At 38.6% G+C, this 25,453-nt stretch overlaps 1 protein-coding gene across 4 annotated transcripts in view; it reads right to left on the reverse strand.

Annotated features, from left to right (window-relative positions):
* Positions 1–1,726: 1,726 nt before the first annotated feature.
* The window catches only part of RORB (RAR related orphan receptor B), a 198,701-nt gene continuing 174,974 nt past the window's right edge, over positions 1,727–25,453 (reverse strand). For all 4 annotated transcript variants that reach the window (XM_002742844.6, XM_035302344.3, XM_078348975.1 and 1 more), the window contains 2 exons: positions 22,310–22,422; positions 1,727–9,418 (listed from right to left, as the gene is read on the reverse strand). In XM_002742844.6, the coding sequence (XP_002742890.1) occupies positions 9,263–9,418; positions 22,310–22,422 (269 nt within the window). In that variant the 3' untranslated portion in view covers positions 1,727–9,262. The remainder of the gene's footprint in view (positions 9,419–22,309; positions 22,423–25,453) is intronic.

Raw genomic sequence — 25,453 nt, forward strand, 5'->3', positions numbered from 1 at the left:
TGCTTCACTTCTGCCTTTTCTCTAAATGGATTAAGAAGCTGCTGCCACCTGGAATATGTGGCCACACCTGGGCTATACCTTTGATAACTGACATACCTCATGCACACTGGCCTAGTGTGATTGTGGGAATATGTTGCCAGGTCTTGCTCTTAAGAAGAGGATCTATGAACAGAACAAAGCTTTGTGCATAAAAAGGGCTTAATTTATAATTTTTGATAACTCTATCAAAAGTTAACAATTATCATGTTATACAGTCCAAGGTGAATTTTAAAATGGTAAGTTTTCTTTTCTTTTTTTTTTTTTGAGACAGAGTTTCACTCTTGTTACCCAGGCTGGAGTGCAATGGTGCGATCTTGGCTCACTGCAACCTCCGCCTTCTGGGTTCAGGCAATTCTCCTGCCTCAGCCTCCTGAGTACCTGGGATTACAGGCACGTGCCACCATGCCCAGCTAATTTTTGTATTTTTAGTAGAGACGGGGTTTCACCATGTTGACCAGGATGGTCTCTATCTCTTGACCTTGTGATCCACCCGCCTCGGCCTCCCAAAGTGCTGGGATTACAGGCTTTGAGCCACCGCACCCGGCCAAAATGTTAAGTTTTGTGTATTGATTGCAATGCTACCTCGATCTAGGTTTCTGAAAAAACCTTAGGTGATTTTGTAGCCAAAAGTTCTATGACCAATCATTGACAACAATTGACATGAGCCTGGGATAGGTTGAGGTAATACATTTACCATCTTTGACTAGACACTTGAAGACCTCATTATAAACCAAGGGACATAAATGGTGCTCTCACAGAAAAATCAGTACACTTTTCTGTTTCTGTAACCTCAGAGCAGAGCCGCATGAGATCTGAATGTCTAGAGTAGAGATGTGGCTTGAAACATATGGCAAGGGTTTTCATTGGTTCCAAAGACCAGCGAAGGTTGGAAGAAACTTTACAGAAGGGTTTCTAGGGCTCATCCCATATTTTGCATCAATGCTTTTACTTTTAAAATCTGTTAAATCTTGCTTTAAATTACTATTCTTGGAGCATTTCAGCTCTAGGGACCCCAATCTGCAGTAACTTCCAAGCACCTGAAATATTGCTGGCTTCTCTTGGAGCTGCCTTTTTCAACATCACCATGAGTCCGTGATTATCCTCAATTGCTTCCTAATCCACCTCCAAATAAGATTCAGAGCATTCATATGTTAGTGGGCATTGATTTTGGTAGTGGAACAGCTTGATAAAGCTTTGCTAAAAAACAACAAGAAAAATCAGGTCCAGAGACTTAATCATTAATTATCTGAAAGCTTTCATCAGATGTAGGGATTGTCACATCCCTTTTAAACCTGCTGCACATTATTTCAACAAAGTGCTTGCAGGTAAGTTGCTTATAGCTCTGCTAGCTGGGGCTTCCTTTTATTAAAGTGCTGAGAAAAGGAGAGCTATTATCTTTGAGAGATGCTGCTCTCATTTTAATTGTAACTTGGTAAGCTATTTGGCTAAAATGGACTCTGAGTCTTTTCTCAATGAATATTTCTAACTCAGGACAGGTCCCTGAGGAAACAAGAATTTCCTGAAACAAAAATTACCCATTACTTACTAGAAAAAGAACAACTCTGTAGGTAAGAACCCATGGGGTAATGTTTTCAAAGCTAAATCTTATCTTTTCCACCCATTCCTTGTTCCCAAGGGTGAGGGTGGGGATTGGGGTGGGGAGGAAAGAAAACCATTAGGCAAGTCCTTTTTTTCTTTTTCTTCTTTTAATTTTGTTCAGCATTAAAGGAGGGAACTTCATAAACATTGATTGTCATTTACAGAAAACATTCAGAAATCATGTGTGCATTATCCGGGAATGCTAACAGTATTCAACTAATAATTTACAGGACATAAAATAAGGACAAAAACCTATTACATTCTAAAGTAATATAAAACTTTTTTTAATTGTTAGGGAGTGCTGTTTTATTCTAGTATATTTATAATTAAAAAAAAACAACTCAATGCTTACTTCCTAAATGACTCAGGCTGCAGTTTTATTCACATACACAGAAATTAGGGCTTATATATTAAACAAGGAGAGAGAGATCAGAAAATTATAGATTTTAAAACTACATATGTCACTGGATTTATTTGTGGTTTGCCTTTTGCCTCTATAGGCCAATAAGAATACATGGCAATAATGTAATTAAACTCCAGAAAAGTCAGTGGTGACTATAAGAGGCATTATTCTTTTAAAAAAGTAGAATTATTATTCTTTTTAGAGTGAATATTTTTATTTTACAAACTTGTGGCAATGCAACTCTTATGCAATGCCAATAGCAGTGTGCATGCTAATGAGATGCAAAGTGTACCCCTCCCATGCTGCCCCCTAGGCGCAGTAGGTTAGTGGGCACAGCCAAGCCCCAGGTAGCCCAAGGTTTCAACAACTGGAGGGCTTAGAGTCACTCTTCACTTTACAAGTGTGAACTGGAGCTAAGGTAAAAACATTAAATCTCTGAACATTGGAAGTATATGAAAATCATTTCTCTCAATCCTAAAAGCAAGGAAGCATTGTCAGGGATTTCAAAAATATTGGAATGTCTCATTTAAATCTAAATATCTTTTTTATTATTATAAATCAATCATCATAAAATACTAGCCTTTTAAAGTCATATTTGGGATGCAGGAAAAGCATCAGTTTCAACGACTTGCTCCTGCCTGTGTTGCTATAGCTGATGATACCTTGGATTTTCCTCCCTCTCAGTCTCTCCCCAACCCTCCCCCAGGTTCTTTACAACATTTATTTGGTGAAGGTCAGTTATGGCTTCAGCAAATGAGTGATCTGACCTCAGGTTATTAAAAAGAAATAAACGTGTACAAAAATATTTTGTTCATCAGAAAGCAGAGTTTGTTTTCCTTAAGCTATTCCATGCAGAAAGGATTTGGACAAAGCCATTTGCTACAAGAAAAGATGACTTAACTCGGGCAACATTTTTAAAAAAAATTTTCCTTTTTCATATGTCTAGTTCAGATAGAGTTTGCAGGTCTTAGGCCAATCTTCAGTACAGATTCTTTGGAGCAGATTTAATTGACAGCCCTGTCCCTTTCTCAGTCATATTACAAAAAGAAGCATACACTTAACACCAATGACCCGTCAAGATGCTTAAACTGTTACAACCAGTTTCCATTAAAAAACTGAGAAGTACATAACACGCAGAAAGGAAGCAAGTACATATTTGCTCTTTGTTGATTTCCCCCTCTAAAAAAATTGTTACAAAGTCTTATGCTTAAACAGACATAGAAAAATCAGTGTACTCACTGTCTCCAGTTATTTACAGCAAAAATTAAAGAGACAGCATACATTGTATTAGACCTTCCACAAGCATATATTAAAAGTAATTACATTTGAAAAAATATTTTTATTTTTCCTCTACATTTCTACAATACATACTCAGTTTTCTGTGGGTGTAATTTTTCTTTCTTGTGTGTGTGTTAATCAGATGAAGCAGACGGTACTGTGCTTTGATGTGGGATTTGTAGCTTTTCAGATATACCTAATGTGTGTCTACATATGGTTGTGACAGAGACATGCGAATGCTTGCCACCAGCCACCACCAGAAGAGTATAGTTGAATATAAGGATCATACTGCCCAGCTGGGGTGCAGATGCCCTGCGCTGCCCTCAATGGGGCTCATTCAATTCCAGTAACCCTTGTGCTTTATTTTTGGCCATGAGAACAATCACTGAGCTGCTTTCTCTGATCCACTGGAGGCCATGCTTACAGTCACACAGGAGGCAAAGATTACTATGGCCCATTCACTTCGGAGGAATTTCAGCAGCTTAGGAAAAAAGTGCACAAACAGATAACCCCCATCTGCTGCATAGGAATCCATGGTCTGCCCTTCAGAACAATGGAGGACTACATTATCACGACTATAGAATAAATTCTTCACATACGACTAAGAGAAAATAAAAACTTTTTGCAGTTATTGAAGTGACACAGTTAAAGAAACATTGAGACTCAAAAGAATAAAAGTCATGTATTTGCCTTTTAGAAAGAAAGTGGCAAGAAATCCAGCCCCCTGGCTCCATGAAGAAGGGAGTTTGGGCAAGACAAATTGAAGTGTCTTATAAGCCATCACTAAATTGAATTGTTTTCATTTTTGGACTGCTATTTTAAAACTGACCTCCTATTATATCATCTAGTTGTGATAATCAAATATGTAAACAAAATTGAGTATCAGAAGGGCAAAATCTCCATCCCCTCCTTCTAAAACTATTATCATTCTAATATCATCCAGGGTTGGATCTGGCCGGACTTGGTCTAGTTCAGCTGGCCCCAGATACAATTTTGTTTTAAACCATAGGCTGCAAGCTGATGATCTATGGACTCTCTTCTGCTCAGTGATTTATTTGTTTGGTCTACACTAAGCTCCGAATCAACTGCCATCATGTATAACTTGAGAGATTTTATAAAATTCAGAAGTTCTAGCAGCATTCAGTGTTAGCTAAATCGTGGATGTCCCTTATTCCACAGGGCATGTCTTGGCGAGCTTGTCACTGGGCTGCTTCACCCATTTGCATTAAGCCCCCAGGCCCTTTTAGGCTTTTGAATTTTCAACCCCTGCTTTAAATGGTAAAGTACCCTCTACCCTGTACCCTCTGGTCCTGAGACCCAAAAATGAATAGGGTGTCAGCTCTTTTTTGAAAGGCCCCCATAGTTTCCCACATTAGGCCTTTACTCTAGTTGCTGCTTGTACTGGCAATTGGAAACAGAACATCAAATAGCACTTCATCTAAAGCAGATGGTAGGCTTTTCCTTCTTCTTTATACAGGGGACTCTGTGCAGTTTCACTACAGATGCACACTTTAAAGTTATTGCTGTTCTATTGAATGGTGCTTCTGTCAGGGAACAGACGTCCCCAGCCTGAATTTACAGCCAACTGTAGCAGCTTCCTTGGAAATAAAAGTTTATAGAAAAAAAAAGTCAGGAAAAAATTATTTCTTCTAATTTCCAAGAGAAGTAGAATTTTTCCTTGCTTCTGTAATAAACAGAAAGAAAGAACATAGAACAACACTGCCATTATTTGCATCTGGTTGTTGTTTCTGTAAAAAGTTGGTGAGTTTTAGGTTGTCCTTGGGACCCAAGAATTGTTTTCGTCGTTAAGTCTGGTTTACATTGCATTGTAGAGAGTGAGCATGAGTTGATCTTTATGGTTTTCTACAAACAGTTTAGCTTGACTGCTGTGAAGTTATGCGTTGAACCAGGCAGCTATGATAGGAAATGTACTGACACCTCCCTGGTACCTCTTGTTAATATGCAGAGTTATTATGATTTAAGATCTCTTAGAATCTACCAAAGAAATCTAATCACTCAGGAGACCATTATATTATCTGATTTTACCTACTCAGAGGTACTTTAGTACAGAGCCCTGAACACAGTGTTAAAACAAGGGAAATTCAGGAAATTCAGAAAGAGTATGTTTGTGGAGAACATCTTCACCTTCAGCTTTCAGTCTTTGGGGGATAAAAGAGCCATAGAAGGCTGGGTGTGGTGGCTCATGCCTGTAATCCCAGCATTTTGGGAGGCTGAGGGAGATGGATCACTTGAGGTCAGGAGTTTAAGACCAGCCTGGCCACCATGGTGAAACCCCATCTCTACTAAAAATACAAAAAATAGCCAGGTGTAGAGTCATGTGCTTGTAATCCCAGCTACTTGGGAGGTGGAGGCAGGAGAATCACTTGAACTCAGGGGAGGCAGAGGTTGCACCACTGCACTCCAGCCTGGGCAACAGAGCGAGACTATGTCTCAAAACAAACCAAAACAAACAAAGAAACAAGAAAAAAGCCACAGAAAAAGGGGCACAAAGATGAGTCGTGGGCAGTATGGGTATATATGGGTGTCAAACCAGATTTGGAATCCTTTCCTCTTCTATTTTCCCTCAAAAAATTTCCATTTATTTTTATGGACCACAAATACACTGAAGTTTGAATTCACACAGCTTCACCTCCCTTGTCCATTTTATCTAATGCCAGTTAGATTTCTATATTTTCCTTGTTCAGGATTTGTACAGAAAGTTTGGATTTGCAGGGAGATAAAAATTCCTATGAATGGGAGAGCTAGATTATTTGGCTCTTAGCAGAGTTTAGAAAATGAGAACAAGTTGTCCTTACTTGGGTGCAACTTTTCAGCAAATCCAAATAATTCAATCCAGTTTATGACATGAAGTTACTGCTTGTTGGTCTGAAAGCCTTGTCAGAGAGGTGCTCTCAGTGGCATATTTAATTTATACCATTTATGTTTTGTTGTCATTTTCCTGTTTTTAATTTTTTCCTCCTTCTTGATGTATTTTTTTAATGAAACATCCCTGAGTGGATACAGTGCAACATCTGCATCAAGCAGTGATTGTCATTTATGAAGCATGATGTGAGAAGCACAGATTGTGGATTTTTTCTTTCAGTGCACACTTGATCATGAGTGTTATGAACATTTGTTAGTCCTCATGGGGAAGGAACAAAGTTCTGGGATTGCATGTACAAAATACCTTGATGTGCAGTTATAGCAGATCTTCAAAGGGCAGCTTTTTAAGGCTTTTTACCTTGAAAACATGACTGGATTCTCTTTTAAGAGAAGGCTGGGCAACTGTAACTCAAACTAGAAATCTCTTCTCTCAACTAAGTGGGCTGAGTACGTCCTGGTTGCCATTGTTCTGTTCTAGTTCAGACACTAGCTCTGTTTCCTCTCTCCCAGCTTCAAAAGGTCCATGCTGTCCCAGTGAAATGCTTACACTAGTGGAAACAACACAAATTCAAAAGCTGTACCTCCCAAGGTAAATGTGGGGAACAATCTTTTTCCTATAACACCCATGGGAAAAGGGAGGAAAAAATTCTGAGCCACTACATCAATTGAACCAATTTAAATCCTCTAAGGTAAATTGGAAGAAATAAATAATTCCCTCTGCAACTGAGCAGGAATTAAAGGCTGACAATGGAAAACACTAGGCCAACAGAACAATGAAAACAAAGTTTGACATAAGTTCAAAGCTCAAAGGGAAACACCAAGTGGACACATTAAGCATTGCCTATCACAAGCCAATCATAAAACATACATTGCATTTGGAAACGGCTTGGTTTAATTGAGTGCCTTCCATTACCCTGTTTTCCTAGCAATCAGTAGAGTAATCTTTCCATTAGAAGGAAATATGACTCTGGGAATTAATTCTTTATACAAAGAGCTAGCAGGAGTGACATTTACACCAAAAAGAATTGAGTCCCTGTAGCAGCATAATAAGCAGTCTACAGCTGTCTTCTTAGAACCAAAGGTAATTTGGTTCAATGTAGTTAAATTAATTGAATATAACAGTAGTTGAGAAAGAGATTCATTATTTTAAAGCCTTTTTGTTTTTCCCTATTGGTTTAGAATTCATCAATCATTAGCTGAGAAAATGTTCCATTTTCTAAAAGAAAAAGTCGACACTACTGTTTTGATCATCAATCAGGAGTTCTGTGGTATCATGGAGATGGTACTCAACCATGAGCTTCAGGAGAGCATAAGAGATTTAAAAAAAAAACCAAAGTTTCCACTGATGGTAACTTTGCAAAGCAGGTGTGTGTGTGTGTGTGTGTGTGTGTGTGTGTGTAACGAGGAGAAAAGGGCAGTTCTTTAGGAGTTGGTGGCTGGGATATGCTTACGGGAGACCATAATTTTCATTGTTTTAGACACAGACTTCCCTCCTAGCTTGTTTTTCTTTTTTTTCTAAGTTTTGTTTTGGATCAGAAAATACCAAAGGTATAGGCCTCCAGGACACAGGCAAAACAAATGCCTCCGAATATATGCTTTTCTTATGATTAATTTCATTGGTGAGTAGGTGGAGAAGTGAGAATTTGTACAAGGAAGTCTAAAATCGCTGATCCTAATGTCGCCCTTGTATTCTTTACTTTTAAAAGTTGCTAGGATAGATGGATGATATAATTGTAAATTACATAGGAATTAGTTTTGGCTTTGGGGTATATTCATTCCCTGGAATAACACAGACTTTTTTCTGATTTGTCAAGTTTTTGCTATGTTTTTATATTATGGCATTTTACAATATGCCTCCCCCTTTATTGCCACTTTTCCTAACAAATGTATTAAAGAGAATAAATATAAAGAATTATTTTTTTACTTTGTGTCTTTTCTTTCTACCTGTTCTTGCCAAAACATGGTGAGACAGAAAATGTTTACATAAAGTGGCATTGTTGTCCTGGGTTCTGATTTATTCTTTTTATTTTTCTAGAAAAAATTGCTGTTAGTCATAATCCACAGATTGTATTTTTCAGTAGAAGACACATTAAGCACTGAAATCAAGTTTCTTTCACAACTGGATATCCAAAAGAAAAAAATGTTTTTATGTGTTCTGATGAAAAATAGAAAATAGCTACTGTTTGGTCAAAAAAGTCTTGGACCTCGTGATATTATCTGTGGCCTAATTCTTGAAACAGGAAAATGGCTCCAAATACTCTCCCCTCTCAATATTTACCATTTTGACAAGGCTTTGATGTCACTTTCAGAAACAGAGTTTGTATATAGAGGCCACGCAGTATGTTTATTCCTTTGTAGACTCATTTCTGAGTTGATACCGTTCTGCCATTGACTATAGATGAAAACTCTGGCTGGGAAAACAAAATCCTGATTGTCGAACATAAAGGTAACATATAACACAGAAGATAAATCATAGAAGAGAGCCTGACTGAACCTCCATTGCTAGTAGGTATGATATTTAAGCCACAGTGCCTGTGCATGTATAAGTAATAGTCATATATAATATTCTCACATATTATATACTTATTACATACATGCACAGTACTTTCCAAGACAGCTACAAATTTACACATGCATCAACTACCTAAAAACATAGAAATAGGTAAGCCTATTAAGTGAAATTTTCTTAAATTATATTTGAACAATCAACAGGAAAAGTAATCATGTAAAGTACCGCTCTTTTCTTGTATATATCTACAATAAAATTCTATAAACAGTTGTCTCCCAAAACATACCCGAATAAAATTAAAAAAAAGGATAACACCCAGTGTCCTATATTTGTATATTTATGGTCATTTCAAAAACAAACAAACAAATAAAAGAGCCCCACTCAGGTGCATATTTACATTCTTCAAACTGTAGCGGTGAAAAATAATTCTATTAAGTGCAGGACATTCCTAATGTTGCAGTAGTGACATTTTTCTTAAGTCTTCATGAACACATTGCTTTTGTCTTAATGGTGATGCATTCCATGACTATGAGACAGTTCTCTTGTCCCCTTCATTTGCAGCTGGTGGCACAGTCAGGATTAAAAAGCTCCTTGTATAACGGAGGAAACAGTGTATTCACTATCTCTGGATGAGATTGCTTAAATACCTGCAGCTTCTCCCCGTGCAAGTTGCAAACTGCCGTGATGGTTGGTATCTTGGCTATTAACTGCAGAACGGAAAGACAGAGAGGGAGATAGAGAAGGAAGCTCATTAGTGCTCTGTCTGTGGAATCAGTGTCCTTTCTGCCCCCAGATGAAGGTAAACGGCTTTGGAAAAAGATGTTCAGAAAGAAAGAAGGCTCACTTTCAGCTTTTCTCTCAGAACAAAACGAAATAAAATGTATTCCCTCCCCACTCCATCTCCTAAAGGAAAAATAGAGAGAAAGCAAGCAAGCAGGACCAAGATCCCTGGATCATTGCTCTTAAATAAGTATGTATGAGAGGTTTTCCAGTTTAATAGCTACAAGTGGGTGCTATGTAGGCAGACTACCTGAGTTCCCGAAGAGCTTAGTAATGGTGTAGCTATGACTTTGTCTATGTCTCAGTTTTCTCATTCATAAAATGGGCTTACCAATAATACCTACTTCACTGGGTTGTTGTGTGGACTGAGGGAGGTAATTCCTGTAAAAGTGTTAAGAACACTGGAGATGTGAAGTGTAATTGTTAGTGAACATTATGATTACCCGTAATTTCCCATAGATTTTTGTGAAACGAATATTAGATTTTTAGCTTTGTAAGGTGACGGTATTTAGGAATGTACAACCAAATTGTATGAGGTGTAATATAAGATGATCTGGACTGCTTGGCTATCAAGCTCTCTAACCCACTTGTATAGTGGCTCTAATCTGTTTCCACTGTAATGCATAATATGAAACACACAGAGAATTTGGGAGGTTCCTGGCACTTAGCTTCCTTAGGGAGGTGTTCTAAAAATGAGTGGAAGAATATCCACTTATAATTGTTAGGTTTTGATATATGTATCATGTAAGATACAATTTTTTGAGTTAAGATACCCAGAAGACAGTGTTTTATAATAATTTAAATGCTGTATGGGTCTTAGGAGATGAACAATTCTAGCTATTAACATACTTATCATTTAGAACACTTCCAATCCATCATATATGTCAAAATTAGCTTAAACAAAAGTCATCGTGATTAAATTATTGTGAGAGATGTGTAGAGAGATGTATAGAGAACACTCATACAAAAGAGAAGCATGATAGTTCACATAGCTGACTAAGGACACACTTGAAAGTGATGAAAAATACAATTAAACAAAACCTATCTTGTCACCAATTAGGCTCATCATGTTCCCTACCCTGTTCAATAACAAGAATCAATTTCAGCCTTTGAAGTAAAAGAGGAAATAATTAGTTACTTTGTGGTTTTTCAAAATCAGAAACTTCCACTCTTTCATTAACTTTTCCTTTAACAGCTAATGACTATATAACCATATTATGAGCAGTTTAAAAATAGCATCAGGATTAGAGCTGTTGACACATTCAGTAAAGGGATCTAGAACATGTAAAGAAGTTTAGAGTTTAGACTTTCCAATCTTAACCATCTCCACTGCTATTTAAAGACCGGGATAGAATGGAAAAATGCAGAATCTTTGTCTATAGAATGGATGTTAAATTTTAGACTGAGAATCAAAACTGTATCTCCAACATAATGAATTAATTTTTTTTCATTATTGATATATCACAATAAATTGCATGCCTAATATGTAGCCAGTGCTCGGCTAAACACCAGAATGCACAAAACATTATGGCTCTTGTTTGTAGTCAACTTGAGGAGACTGATGAAAATAAGTTTACTACACAGTCAAAAACTGAAAAACTGTGGTGAGTGCCAAGGAAAAACAGCAGGAGGAAAAGTGGGAGAAAAGAGGATGCCCTGACTTGTGGCAGGCCTGGGAAGGCACCCTGAGAAAGTGACACTGAAGCTGAGCTCTGATGAAAGAGTGAGAGAGCTAATTAGGTGCTAGGGTAGAGGGTACATAACATGCCCCAGGATCATGTGCAAAGATGCTGTGGCGCTTGGCACTCTGGAAGATCTGAAGGCGGTTCAGGGTCGCTGGAGCAGTGAGTGGGAGAGGTAATGCCAGAGAAGTGGGCATGGCCAGATTATGTAAACCCTCATAGTTCACGTTATGTTCTCTGGGAGGGTTTTTAGCAAAAAAGAAAGATGATTCAGAGTCCCATTCTGAAAGACTCACTTTGGGTCCAGGGTGGAAAACTGTGTCTTTTTTATATTTTCATAGGTACAGAGTGTACAAGTGTCCACTTAACTGGAGTCGCTTGGGGAATTATTCAAACTCTCTAACCAGCTGGCTCACACAGAAGGAGACTACAACAATTTAGGAACAGTTCTTGCACATTGTAATCCTCCCTGAAATAGCTGTTGAATGCAGAGTGGCTTTGAAAGCCACTGCAATTCAATCTGCAGTTGAATTGATGATGTGAAGAGCTCCTGAAACTTCCAGATGCAACTCTATAATTATCGTCAATCTTGTCAATAAGAGTGACTGGGGTGCTTCTTAAAAACGCAGATTACTGGGACCTACTCCTGGGGATTCAGTTTCAATGAGTCTGAGTGAAGCTCAGACTCCATGTTTGAAACAAACATCCCCTGCAGACACTGATGCAGTGGGTTTATGGGATGGACTTTGAAAAACACTGCTCCAGAGGTTCAAATTTTATAAATTTACAACGGGTTTTCAAAATTGAAAAGTTGAGTTACAGTGGCTCAAATCTGTAATCCCAACCACTCCTGAGGCTGAGGCAAGAGGATCACTTGAAGCCAGGAGTTTGAGACCAGTCTGACCAACATAGCAAGACTTCTCTCTTAAAAAATTTTTTAACAAAGTAAATTATACATTGAATTTGAAATAGTCCTGTGAACTAAGTTAGCTGCTTCTCAGGAGGCAGACATGGAAGTTCTCACCTCTAGAGAGGGAAGTTTCCATGTGTTTAGGGCTATTAGTTTGGTGGGGGTTGAGTAATGAAATTCTTGAGTTCCCTGTGACACACAAATACTACATAGAGAGGATTAGTCTGTTGATAAAGAACATGGGCTTTGGTGTCAGGCTGCCTGGGTTTGAATCCTATTTCTGTTCTTTACAGCTATGTGATCTCGGGTAAGTCACTTAACCTCTCGGCTTTCTTATCTGTCAGGTGTGATTATAAGAATCCCTGCCTCAGAGGGAGGTTGTGAGGATTAAGTGGGTCAACAAAAATTTTTTTACAGTGGTGCCTGACACACAGTGGTGATCTATGTGGTAGCTGTCATGTTTCCACTCCCACAGTCTGAGATATCTCACCTCCTTTTAGGAGAGAAGGAGTCAAGGCCATGCTTTTCAGTCAAAGGACATGGAGGGCAGGAAGCCAGCTTAGCTCTCAACAAAGCTCCAAAAGTGGAGTCAGTAACCAAAAGTTAATGGCATGGCAAAGTCAGCCATTAATGTTTATTGAAATGAAAACACAAAATCATCTTGATTTTTCAATTTCTTATAACAATTCCAGTAAGTTGCTTATTTACCAACTGCGACTTGTAAAGTAGAATCCTAAGTACAACAATTCTTGAAGCATTTTTCTGCTCCTTTAGTGACAGGGTGGTATGGGCCATGAAATGTATAATAGGATGACTGAAACTCTTACCCTTTCATAGTTGTTCATTTGCTCTGGAGATATTTCGCTATGTGTCTGGTTTTGGAAAGTTAATATGGACACTTGCTCCATTCCTGGAAAAAAACTGGGATTTAAGAATCTGCTTCAGGACCCAGTTCTGCCTTTTTTTTTAAATGCAAATTGGATCTAGTTCCTGTTGCTTATCTGCAGAATGGGTCAGATGGTGCTTTCTGTTAAAGAGCACCCAGACTGCTTTGGTAAACAGCACTGAGAAGGCAGAGTTCTCCCAGCGTCCATGCTCTTGGAATAGGCTGACTGCAAGACACCCAATCGGCTGTGGAAGCAGAAGTGCCGACAGGGGCATCCATCACTCTGGAGGCATGTTGGGCCAGGAGGCCATGCAGAGGTGGCAGCAGCACTTGTCAGAGCGCAGAAGGGCCTGGGTTAGAGAGCAGCAGGCAATCACTTACTGCTCATTAATATTATGTACTGCAGCTGGGGGACCCCCATTTCAAAGGGAGCTCAGAGCAGCCTCCACAGCAGTAATGGCTCAACAACTTTTTAAACAGCTGGGGAGGTGATCCAGAAGCACTTGGAGATGGAGGGGGTAGTCAATTTTAAATCATCATGAAATTCCTTCATGTTTAAATAATCCCCATAGCAGAAGTAGACAGAGGCTCTATAAAAAGGCATTTTCACACTCATCTCTTTCTTATGACAAGCATTTCTTATGAGAAGGGAGCTTTAGCTTATACCTACAGGGGTCTACAAGAAGAAAAAGCAGCTGTTTGAGAAGAGATAATAATCCTATGCTTCTCTCCAGAGGGCAGTTTTATGAGAAAATTCACAATTTTGTAACTTGTACATTTGATGTTAGAAAAATGGAACATGCAGAGGGTAAAACTAGTGATCTTGTTCGTGTTGGCTTCCAGGCCATCAAGATGCCCTCCAACCTAAAGCAGGAAGCCAGCGATGGTTTGATCAAACTGGAGGAAGCTTCAGGAGCACTAATAAAAACAGGGCACATAAAGTGAAGCTGAACATATCAATTTCACATGGACATTTGATTTTCTTTTCTTTCCTTTTTTTTGTTTTTGTTTTTGTTTTTGTTGAGCCAAACCTAGTTGGATTCGAATTATAACATTAAACTTGAGATATCTTTCCTGGTCATAAGCCCTGCCCCCACCATCCATCCTTAGCATCCATGTGGCAGTACCTATACTTTCTACCCCGGGCATGGCTGACCAGAGTGGAAGCGGACACTTGACTCATCTGGGGTTGCGATAGGAAACCAGACTGAGAGTCAGCAAGTTACTTTCTAATTGTAGCAGAAACTACTAGCAACCTAAGGAGCAAAGAGCTAGCCCATTTCATCATGTGGATCAGGGATGCACAGAAAACTGGTACTCAGAGAGGGAGAAGAATGAAGTAGATACCTACAGAGAAAAGAGTGTGTAAGATGAAGAATTCAGACGGCTTCCCAATTCGTTGTTTTAGTACTTTCCTGATTGATGGCTGCATTTTTGACCTTGGGTTCTGTGAGATGTTGCTTCATTATTTATTTTATTTTTATTTTTTATACTTTTCCTTAACCTAGTTAGAGTTGATTTCTGTTACTTGTCACCGAAGAGTCTTAATGAATACATCAACTTGCAATATGCTGAATGAGGAGTAGTATCAAAACCTTCCTTCTCATTTTCAGACCATTAATCTGATGGACAACCCTTAGAATTTCTGGCTGTTGTACCTATAGTATGTGCCAGCAAACCATAAACAGTTAGAATATATTGACATAATCTGGCTTCTCACTGGAGTTCCTCAAGGAAACCAGCATGTATTATTCACCATTGTCTCTTTCCACCTGGCCCGAAGTACCGATTCATAATAAATGCAGGTTCAAGCAGAAAACTGTCCCAGGAGAGAGCTATGTTTCTTCAGTCTAGGTTTGGAATTTAAAAACTCAGGGGATCCTTTGAACTGTTTTCTATAATTTTGCCTATTCTTGCATTATTTTAAAGTATATTTACTGTTGGGAAGAAGCCTGAGGGGGGCTTTGGGGATGCTAGTTTTACCTCAGCAGCGGTCACACCGGTATGCTAACTGATAATTCACTGAGGTGTGTACTTCCAACTTGGGAACTTTTCACTATGTGTGTTATACTTTTTAAAAAGTATAGACATTTTAAAGTATAAAACAAAGTCCTGACCAAACAGAAATGGGAATGGGGAGGCTAAAACCATGAGTCACATCATCTGGGTCGGAGCTCCTTAAGTGCTGATTAGATCGGTTGTGCTGTTCAAGATGAAAGTGAACCCAATCTCTAGTCCCACCTGCTGGAAATTCTAATATAACACCCAGTTTTTTTTTTTAAATGGAGTCTTGTTCTGTCTCCCAGACCAAAGTGCAGTGGTGTGACATTGGCCCACTGCCACCTCTGCCTCCTGAGTTCAAGTGATTCTCCTGCCTCAGCCTCTTGAGTAGCTGGGATTACTGGCACCCATTACCATGCCTGAGTAATTTTTGTATTTTTGATAAAGATGGAGTTTCATGATGTTGGCCAGGCTGGTCTTGAACCGACCTCAGGTGATCTGCCCACCTCAGCCTCCCAAAATTCTGGGATTGCAGGCATGAGCCATGCATGGCGCTTGGCCCATCCATTATTAATCATAGTGAAGTCTATTTTGATCTCAATGAGAGAGCAATAAAAATCACTGTAAATAAATTTTGCAGATTTCATTGATCTCTCAATTAGTGTTTGGTCCATAGACTCCATCTACAAATCAATCTGACTGTTTTTCCTAAATCTGAATGATAATGCACTCCCAATGTGATCAGAAATGATGTCTTTCAAGTACAATTTCAATTAACATGCAAAATATGGTTTTTTAAGCCTTCTATCTTTTAAACTTTTTTTTTTTTTTTAGCAATTCATTATTGTTATAATAGAAACTCAAGCTTCTCTCTCATGTTGATGATACAGTTTTGTTATCTTTATGCTAGAAACATATAGGAATTAAGAAGTTAGTGAATCTGTTGGCATGTACCTTTCCAGGCTCAACTTATTGCAATTTTCCCTGGGAAGGTGCAGAGGCCTGAGCTAGAAATAGACATTTTCTGGGCCTCTCAAACATTTAGGAGTAGCTGCCCAACCATTAAGAGTTCAGGTGCTGGAATTGGCTTAACTGGGTTCAAATTCTGTGTCTCTGACTGAGAAGCTGCTTACCCTTAGGCAAGATACATAATCACTTGAAGTTTCAAGTAATGAGAGTATAGTTTTAAAAATTAAATGACAATCTATTTAGAATCTATCAGCACAGGGCCTGACACATAGTAAATGCTGATTCCCTTTCAACTTTTGCCATTCTTTTTCAGCAGTCATATGATTCTGATCATGTATTTCTTTTCATTGTTGTCATTGAGGCATTTGATTTTTTTCTCCACAGCATGTGAACTTGTGTCTCATTTATGTTTATCTATCTTGCATATTTGACCTGCAGTAAATATTTATTGAGTGAATGAAAATGATAAAAATGAATTTTAGAAACACTTCCTACTTTGCCCTGTTTCCATGTGAATGTTTCTTTTGCAGTATGAAAGCTGTGGCTATGATGTTGTATTAATATAGTGCATTATCATTGTATCCTGCAAAGTGAAGGCTGTATACTCTAGATAGGGTCTCACCTGAAAGTTGAAGGTAATGCTCAGTTCCTTCACTGGGATAAGAGGATTTTGCTCAGACAGAATGATGGAAACAAGAGAACATCTCTGGTGTAGGCAGAGGAGGTGAATTTCCCTCTTGTCTGAACCTCAGAGATTCTAGACCAGTCATGTCCAAATATAATGTCGCCTATAGCTATAACCTAAAATTTTGTAGCAGCCACATTAGACAAAGTTAAAAAAAAACAGGTGAAATTAATTTTATAATATATTTGATATAACTCAAAGTACCTAAAATTGTTATTTCAACATATAATCATAAAAAGTATGAATGACATATTTTCCATTTTGTTTTAAATCCTAACTCTTTGAAATGAGTATATGTAAGTCTAAAGACTTAGGAAGGAGAATCTTGGCCAAGGCAGTGCTGGCCATAGCATAGTCGGTCAAAAGTCAGGAAATAAAGGGAAGCCCTCTCTTTCTCGACTTCCTGAGCCTTGTTGGAATGGGATAGGTGCCTAATGGGGAAGGGTGGACTTTTTACACCTGACAATTCGTGGTTAGATCAATCTCCTCTCTCTGTGTTGTAGCCTGGATGGAGTATGTCTTTGTGAGAAGTCTGACCTGGAGAAAGGCCTAGTGTTTACTCTGGGGTTCAGCTGTGTGAAGGTCTGTCTCCTCTGTGGTCCACTTGGCAATGGCAGTGAATCAGGCAAACGATCTGAGGAGATGAACTTCAAAGGGACAGATTTGTCAGCACACGCTTCAGTCATTCTTCTAAGTCAGGATATTCTCTTCCCGTGGCTATCTTTAGATTCCCACTGCATTTTCATTAATATGACATAACGTTGGACTACACTAATACCTTATGGATGCAGGTGTGTGGTTAGGACATCTACATGGTTAGCAGGAGTTTAGGAAGAATAACAGGAAAAGAGAAAGCCCTGTGTGGGGCAGGATATAACTTTCTGGCCAGCCAGAAATAGGAAGAAAGAGAAAGGGAGATTGTGAACTTCAGCAAAGTGACTATAGACACTTCTACATCCTAGAAGAATTAGAAAGGATTTATCAGCATAGTGCTATGGATCTAGACCACCCAGAGGTGTGGGGTGGCCCATGATTCCTAGAAAGCTTGCATGTGAAGCACATGGTGGGGCACAAGCACTTGAACATTTCAGAAGTGAATTGAAGGCATGGTACTCGCTGAATGTTACAGTTGTGGGAAAATAAAAAGCAACATTCTCTCTAAGCCTGCATATGGTGAGCTGAGTGGGCTTTGCCTCTGAGGGATATCAGCAGTTCTGTATGCCTTCCTGTTGGATATATGTGTTGTTATAGAGTTAGCTATTTTCAAACTTCTCAATACAGCTTTGGGCAAGAACACACCTCCAGGAGTGTTGTATCTATTTTCAGGAGTGCTGGGAAAAATAAATACGCTATCTAACAATATTTCATGACTCTAATTAACCAGGAGGCACAAAATGAGGGGCTGGACTGGGGAAGGCCAACACAAGGCAAGGCTCCAGCTATGGGTCTGACCTGGAGGCTGCGTTTGGGAAAGGGCTGGACGCATGCATCTGAGGACAAGATGTGAGCAAAACAGCACAGATCCAAGCTTTGGCCTTGGCCTTGAGCACACCGCCACAGCCTGGCCCCAGCTAGACTGGCCTTCCTTATCCTCCACCCTCTGCACCTCTGGTCAGGGCAACAAGAATGGCAGACTCAGTGACTTTAGTAGAGAAAACCCTAGAATGGAAGCATCAACAGTCTTTACAGTTCAAACATTTGCTGCCCTATCTCTCACCCTCTCTCCTCTACCCGCAGTGGTCCTGCTGTTCTCAGCTGAGTGGGGAAAGAGTATCACAGGTTCCTAATCCCCACAGCAGTCTTCCCTGAGGAAATAAACCTCTTAAAGTGAGTCATGGTATCATTCAAAGCGCAAGTCATGGAGCTCTTCCTGGAAGCCTGACAGGCACGCTGACCTCTGGACACATTGTTTGCTTTGCAGCTATGAGGCTGGAATATCGTTCTAAACTAAATGACCATAGTGCACTGAGTACTAATTTGGACCCATAAGACTTGGCAAAATCAGTCTTTTTCTTCACTTATGAAAGCAGTAAAATAAAAAAAAAGTCCTTAAAACAGTCACACTGGACTGGACATTGGAGGGCAACACAAGATGTCGGGAGGAACCTTTGTTTTTCTCTTTAGGGAGTCAAAGAATATAATACTGAAGAGACCTTAAAGACCATGCAGTCCAACCTACTCATTTCCCAGACAAGAAAAGTGAAGCCCAGAGAACAGATGGGCTGCCTCCTCTAGTCATATGGGGCTTAAAAATATATATGTATATTTATTTTATATATATATGTATGTATTTTTTTTTCATGAGCTTTAGTGAAAGTGACCAGTGTTATCTCATTTCCTGGCTTCTTAAATCCAGGATCCAGCCAAATCTAACTTTTATTTATAGCCTGAATATACCTTATGCTTTCCTACCTCCATACCATTGCCCCCATCACTTGGAATGCCATCCTGCACTTCTCCAACTTCCCAACGTCCATCTTTTGAAATAAATTTTACCTATAAGTGATTAGCTCAAATATGCCTTCTCTTAGATAAAAATTTCTCTGCTGAAACAATTTTTTTTGTCAACAACAACAGCTACAACACAATAACAGTACTTACATATAACCTATTATGGACCGGGCAGCTTATATTTTATCTCATTTAGTTCTCAAAATAGCCATATGATATTGGTATATCTTTAGTGACATCATACAAATGAGGAAACTGAGGCACAGAGAGTTAAAGTTGCATGTCCAGGGACACTCAGCTAGCGGGTGGCTTTCATGATTTACTATAAATATGCTTTGTATAATCATTATGCTGATGAGGAGAGGAAACTAGATTCTTTAATAGGATTTTTTTTTTCCTAACTAACTAACTCCTCTCCCCATACCAAATCACAGGTTAACACATGGGGATTGAAATCTTCTAGTTAATAGGTACATAATCCCTGAATTTTCAAACCTTCTAAGGTTAAAGTTTGGCCTAAAGTAGAAGGCACTGCTACCTGAACTTTAGTTTCAGGAAGTAGGCATGTAGAAAGTGTGTTGGAGATTGCTCTTGCAGGATGTGAAGTTCAATGATTGTGTATGAGCCCTGTATCTCTAACCTGATGTGTGTTGACACCTATTCAGGGTTAATACCACTACAGGTCAGCGGTAGAAATAATCTTTTGCATATGTCACAGAAGGCAGATGTACCCTCTACTTACTGGAGATTTGATCGGAGTCCCTCGGCTTCAACACTACATTTTGGGCACATGTGCATTTTTGTTTTAGAGACTTTCACAACTCTCCAAAGGAGTCTATGAATATCAAATATTAAGAATGACCTTCACTGTTTTAGAGATATTGCGGAAGGCAGAAGAGCTCCATGACTATGATGGCATAAGGAGCCTTTCTGAAAACATAAGAAGAATCCGTGGTGGGATGAAACAGTTTCTCTCGCATTTAAATAAAATATTCCTTTTGGGGAATTTGATGAGAGGGCATCCTAGACAGTCATTGGTACATTTTGCCAGGTGTTAAGGCAGTTAGGCTCTAATGGGTCTCACTCCATACTACTGACACTCCAGCATTTGATAGTGGACAAATGTGAGACTTAGTCACATGGAGTGACTTCTCTGAAGCCACAGAGATCAGAGCTGTGATAAATGAAGATTCAGTTCTGATTCAGTTTCATGGTCAGTTCGCATTAGTTCAGTTAACATCCTATTAAAATGATGACTGTTACAAGAAAGGGGCAACACAAAAACCCAGTATCTGCACATGGCCTATAGAAGCAATGCTTTGTAACCTGGTTCTAGTGAATTTTATCCAAGAAATCATTCTCTTCTAATGTTTTCTCAGCTTTGCAACATTGCCTGTCAATAAGAACTGAATTGTGTACTCTTCCAACTAAAGATGGAGAAAGGGAAGTTAAGCTGATCTACAGTCGACATAATTTTCCTTCTTACCATCAAATACTTTTTGTTCTTCAATTTCAGTCTTTTTCCTACCTTGCATACCTCAAATCATAACCAAGGAAGTGGGAGGTAGAAAGTGGTGCAAGCATAAATATTTTATCCTTCTAGGGGAGTAATAATCACAATTTCACAATGTGTTAGAATCCCATTTGAACATCACAACACATCTGTACAGGAGAAGAAATTGTAATCTTCATTTTATAGATGATGAGACCATGGTTTTCACACAAGCAGACAAACCTCCCAAGCAAGAAGAATAGCAAGAATTTTCATCTAACTTCATGTTTTTTCAAGATTTTAATTTTAGGATGGTAAATATGGGGACAAAAGTCTTCAGGAGATCCCAAATGCAGAAAACATCACTCCACATTAATTAACAAGATGTATTTATGCATATATGCTACCAAGCAACTATACAGACACATGCATATATTTACATTATTGTCTTTTCTGCCCAGTGAATCTGAAAGCATGTTGAAGTTCTGCTATCAACTGGGAGAAAACAGGTGCAGAGAGTAGGTGATTTGTCCTTGACCACCTAATACATGAAAAGTTATGTCAAAGAGAACTATTGCTCTATAATGTGGAAATGTTCTTGCTAGTGATGCGTTAATTTTAACAAAATGTTACCATAATGAAGCAGCATATTTAACTCATGGAGGTTTTTTATAGCAGTACTCTGTATGTGCAAAGTAAAATCTGATGGTATCTCCAAATAGAATCTTTACCATCCCCCTTTTTGAAACAAAGAACTTCAAGGGCAGAATGGGAAGATTTTAATGATAAAAATATAAAGAGTAGGATTCCTATGATCTTTAACCAAGAATAAGCTCAATTTCTTAATTTCTTACCCTCTAAAATATTCTAGTTCTTAGGAAATCAAAGATACTTGAACATCTAAGATAATTCTGGCTGCCCAAAAATTTCAGTTCTTGAGAAATCAAAGATACTTTAAGATATAAAATAATGCTGAATATCAATCATTGAGAATTACCTTTTCCTTTTGTGATTATTTTACTTTGGTAAACAATTTTTTTTCAGTGCTCTTATTAAAGATCGTTTTTAATTAAGCTGAATCAAGAAATTGATGGCATGTTGCATACATTTTGCTCCAGGGAAACTTCCCCATTTTGAAAGAACCTCAGGGCAAGTCTTGCATGAATAGATTAGCATTGAAGTGAAATTTAAAAGTCATCAGTCTAATCTTGCACTCTGGGTAGGACTGTCATTTATAACATACCTGAGAAGTGACTAGGTAGTGTCTACTAGAATGTGACCTATGACACAGAACTCATTGCTTTACACAGTAGTCCACCCCTCTGTGCAACAGTTCTCATCATTTGATGGTTTTCTCTTATTTTGAATAAAAATTTATCTACTTTGAACTTTCTCCAAGACCTGGCTCCTGAACTGACACAAAGCCTTCTCTTTCTATACATATGACTTTTAAAGACTTGTTTCCTTGCTTTGAGTGTTTGTTCTGATGAAATACACTTGGCTTCTTTCATTTGTCTTCCTGAACCTTGGGTTCAGATCTGTCAATATCATCCCTCTAGAAGAAAGCCCTTCTTGCAGGAGATTACAATTCGCTAGTCTCCGTTTTAAATTGCATACCTTAAAATTTATGCAGTCTTTGGTAACTTTCAGAAATTGTTGCTGCTGAGAAATTTCCCCTGATTTATAAGCAAACCCTTTCACTCACCGCGTTCTCTTTTGGTGGTGGTGGCTCTGTCACCTACCTTTGCCAAGGTCTCATCATCCAGGTGATTCTTCTGAATCACATGTTGAAGTGCAAAATAAATTTTTTCCTGAAGCTTCTGGACCTTCCGTGGTTCTATAAGCCAGGCTCGGTCTGATGAAAGAAAGAGTGGATAAGTGGAGGGAACATCAACTATATATTGCTTCACCCACATATATATGTGCCAAGTTTCAGACTCATTTCATATTACTTAGTTATAAGTTGCTTCTGAAGACATGTCATTATTTACATAAAACATGAGTATTTCATAGGCAATACCGTGATGACAGGAATGCACAATATTATGACACAGGAAATCAGTTTGGAGGAAAGGACACAATGGTTCAGATAATCAGCTTCTCTGTTTCTTATTGTCTGTGACAATTTACATCTCTCACTCTTTGCTTTGGACATATGCTTAGGTTTTCTTTCAAAGTAGAAGTTAGCGATTTGTGAAGAAGAATTATAGAAGTGAAGAAAATCACAGGAATATTTTTGGTGTTCAGGATCCCTTTTCCTTTTCTCAGCTTATTCTCTCATCAGATATAAAGCTGAAGCTTGTTAGAATTTATATAGCATAAACACAAATCAGTTTAAAAAATTCACTTCTAAGTTCTATTTTCCTATATTGAATTTTTAAATGGTGAATAGGATAATCCCTCCTTTCCTTCCTCCCTCTCCTCTGTTTCTCCATCCCCCAGACCCTCTCTCCCTTCTTTCCTTCCTTCCCTCCTTTCTTCCTCTCTCTTTTTCTCCCTCCCTCCCACACTTCTTTCCTTCTCTCAAGCCCTCTCTCCTTCAATCTCTCCTTCATGCTCTCCTTCCTTCCTAGAAGATTTATTATACACCATGGTGACAAAATTCAGCCCAGCATCAATAACTTAGGTTGGACCTTTATTGAAGAGAAACCCCAAATCTTCAAATGCCGAACAAATACTCATGGAAAAGAACTTGAACATGATATTCCTGAACACAGTTCAGGTCAGGTGAGAAACTCGATTCTGTAATCCTAGACAGGATGAAGACAAGTCTAGCCAACAGTTAAGCAAACCCTTACGTAAGTGAGTACAAAAGCTTTCAGTGACAATTGTCAATCAGAATACATTAAGTTCCCCTCCCTTTCCCTTCCCTAAGCTGTTTGGAGCTGAATAAACAGTGGCTCTTATGTCAGGACCCTGGAGAAAGAATAGGGGGTGGTCTGGCAGGAGATGGAGGCTACATAGGCTGGAAATCTGTCTTCCCTCTCTTTTTGAATATGGCACTAAGCCAGGGTGGCAAACGAGGTATTTGGAGTTCATGAAGCCTTTCAGTGTGGGTCTGCTAGCAGCACTGGAAGAGTCCCCACTAGATAGAGTAAACCAAATTGCATGCTTCCAAATGCCTCAGAATTTAATGGTGACAGTATGGTTTTTTTTTTTTCCTAGAAAAAGGCCAAACAGCTCAGCTGATTTCTAACTCAGAAGGAACAGGCTAGCTTTTCTTCTAGGGTGATTATTTTCACAGATCATTCATATTTAATATTTCATATCTTAAATATTTGCTGCTTAAAATTTACTGACTTGCCACAAATATACCCAAAGAGAAGAGTGACTCTAATGCTTCCTTTGAGCAAGCAGGAACCAGAGAGAAACTATCTCTCTCATCCATAGATCCACAGGCTTAGATTTAGTGTTCTATTGAACTATTCACAATGGAAATGATCAAATGTAATGAGAAAATGGTAGAAGGAAAATTATTTGGCATGTGGCTGGTAACAGAGAAAAGTATTTCTTGTCACTTCTTCCTTCTATCTTTGTGCTTCCAAGCCTGGGAAACTTTCTAGGGTTTAAAAAAAAAAAAAGACCTAGAAGAACAGCTTGATTTTAGACAGAGCCATAAAAGAAACTGTTAGTAAAAACACTCTATGTGATAACTAATTTCCATTTTTGATAAAGTGGTTAAATAAAAAACAGTATCAAATTAAAAATACCCTGATAAGACCATTAAGAATCATATTAGAAATAATAAAGCCAAACAGGTAAAAACTGTAGACATTGGTATTATTGGAAAATATAGCTACAATGACATGTTAAAATTATAATATGTAATCTTAGATCATAGGTAAGATTAATTTCTTCCAGCTTCATTGAAAAATATAGTAGGGTATATATAAAAAAAGAGATCTGGTCTCTAAAAATAAATGGGTAACAGAAGGAATGAGTCTCTTGACCTTAAAAATTAGGCAGGAATTTATTTTTCTTTCTATAGAGAACTGTCGGTGATGCTGTTATCCATTAGCCCAAAATTTAACCAAACAACAGCTGAGTAAGTAACTGAATTCTCATTCTGGCTAGAGAGTCATGTGTTTTATATTATTGCTGTTACATTATTATGATTATATTATTTATTATTATATTTTAAGCTGGCATATACTTTTTTTTGAAGCAGAGCTTCACTCTTATTGCCCAGCCTGGAGTGCAATGGCATAATCTCAGCTCACTGCAACCTCCACTCCTAGGTTTAAGTGATTCTCTTGCCTCAGCTTCCCAAGGAGCTGGAATTACAGGCATCCATTACCATACCCGGCTAATTTTTATGTTTTTAGTAGAGACAGGGTTTCACCTTGTTGGCCAGGCTGGTTTCAAACTCCTGACCTCAGGTGATCCCCTGGCCTCTGCCTCCTGAAGTGTTGGGATTACAGGTGTGAGCCACTGTGCCTGGCCTGGCATATAATTTTAAACAGTATTTTACTCATTATGGTTCTAGCCATAAATATCGGCACACCTTGAATCGTTTGAAAACTTGGCATTTTAGTGCACTTTAAAGCTAGTAGATGTTTTAGTTATTATGGAGTCCAATCCTCTTATTTTCTAGATGCGGAAACTGGGGCTCTAAGGTGTCAAATGTTTAATATCACACAGATAAATGGTCACAGAGCTGGTACCAGAATGTCCACCTCCATGTCTGAAGTTCTTCCTCTTCTACTGGGCCGCCTTCAGTATGAGTCATTTTCCCCTCTGCCATCCTCATCTTTTTTAAAAACGCCTGATACACTTGAACCTTCTACAACATGGGTTTGAACTACATAGGTTCATTTATATGAAAATTTCCCTTCTGTTTCTGCCACTTTGGGATGGTGAGACCAAACCCTCCTCTTCCTCCTTTT

Source organism: Callithrix jacchus, chromosome 1 (genome assembly GCF_049354715.1).
Source record: "Callithrix jacchus isolate 240 chromosome 1, calJac240_pri, whole genome shotgun sequence".
Lineage (NCBI taxonomy): Eukaryota > Metazoa > Chordata > Mammalia > Primates > Cebidae > Callithrix > Callithrix jacchus.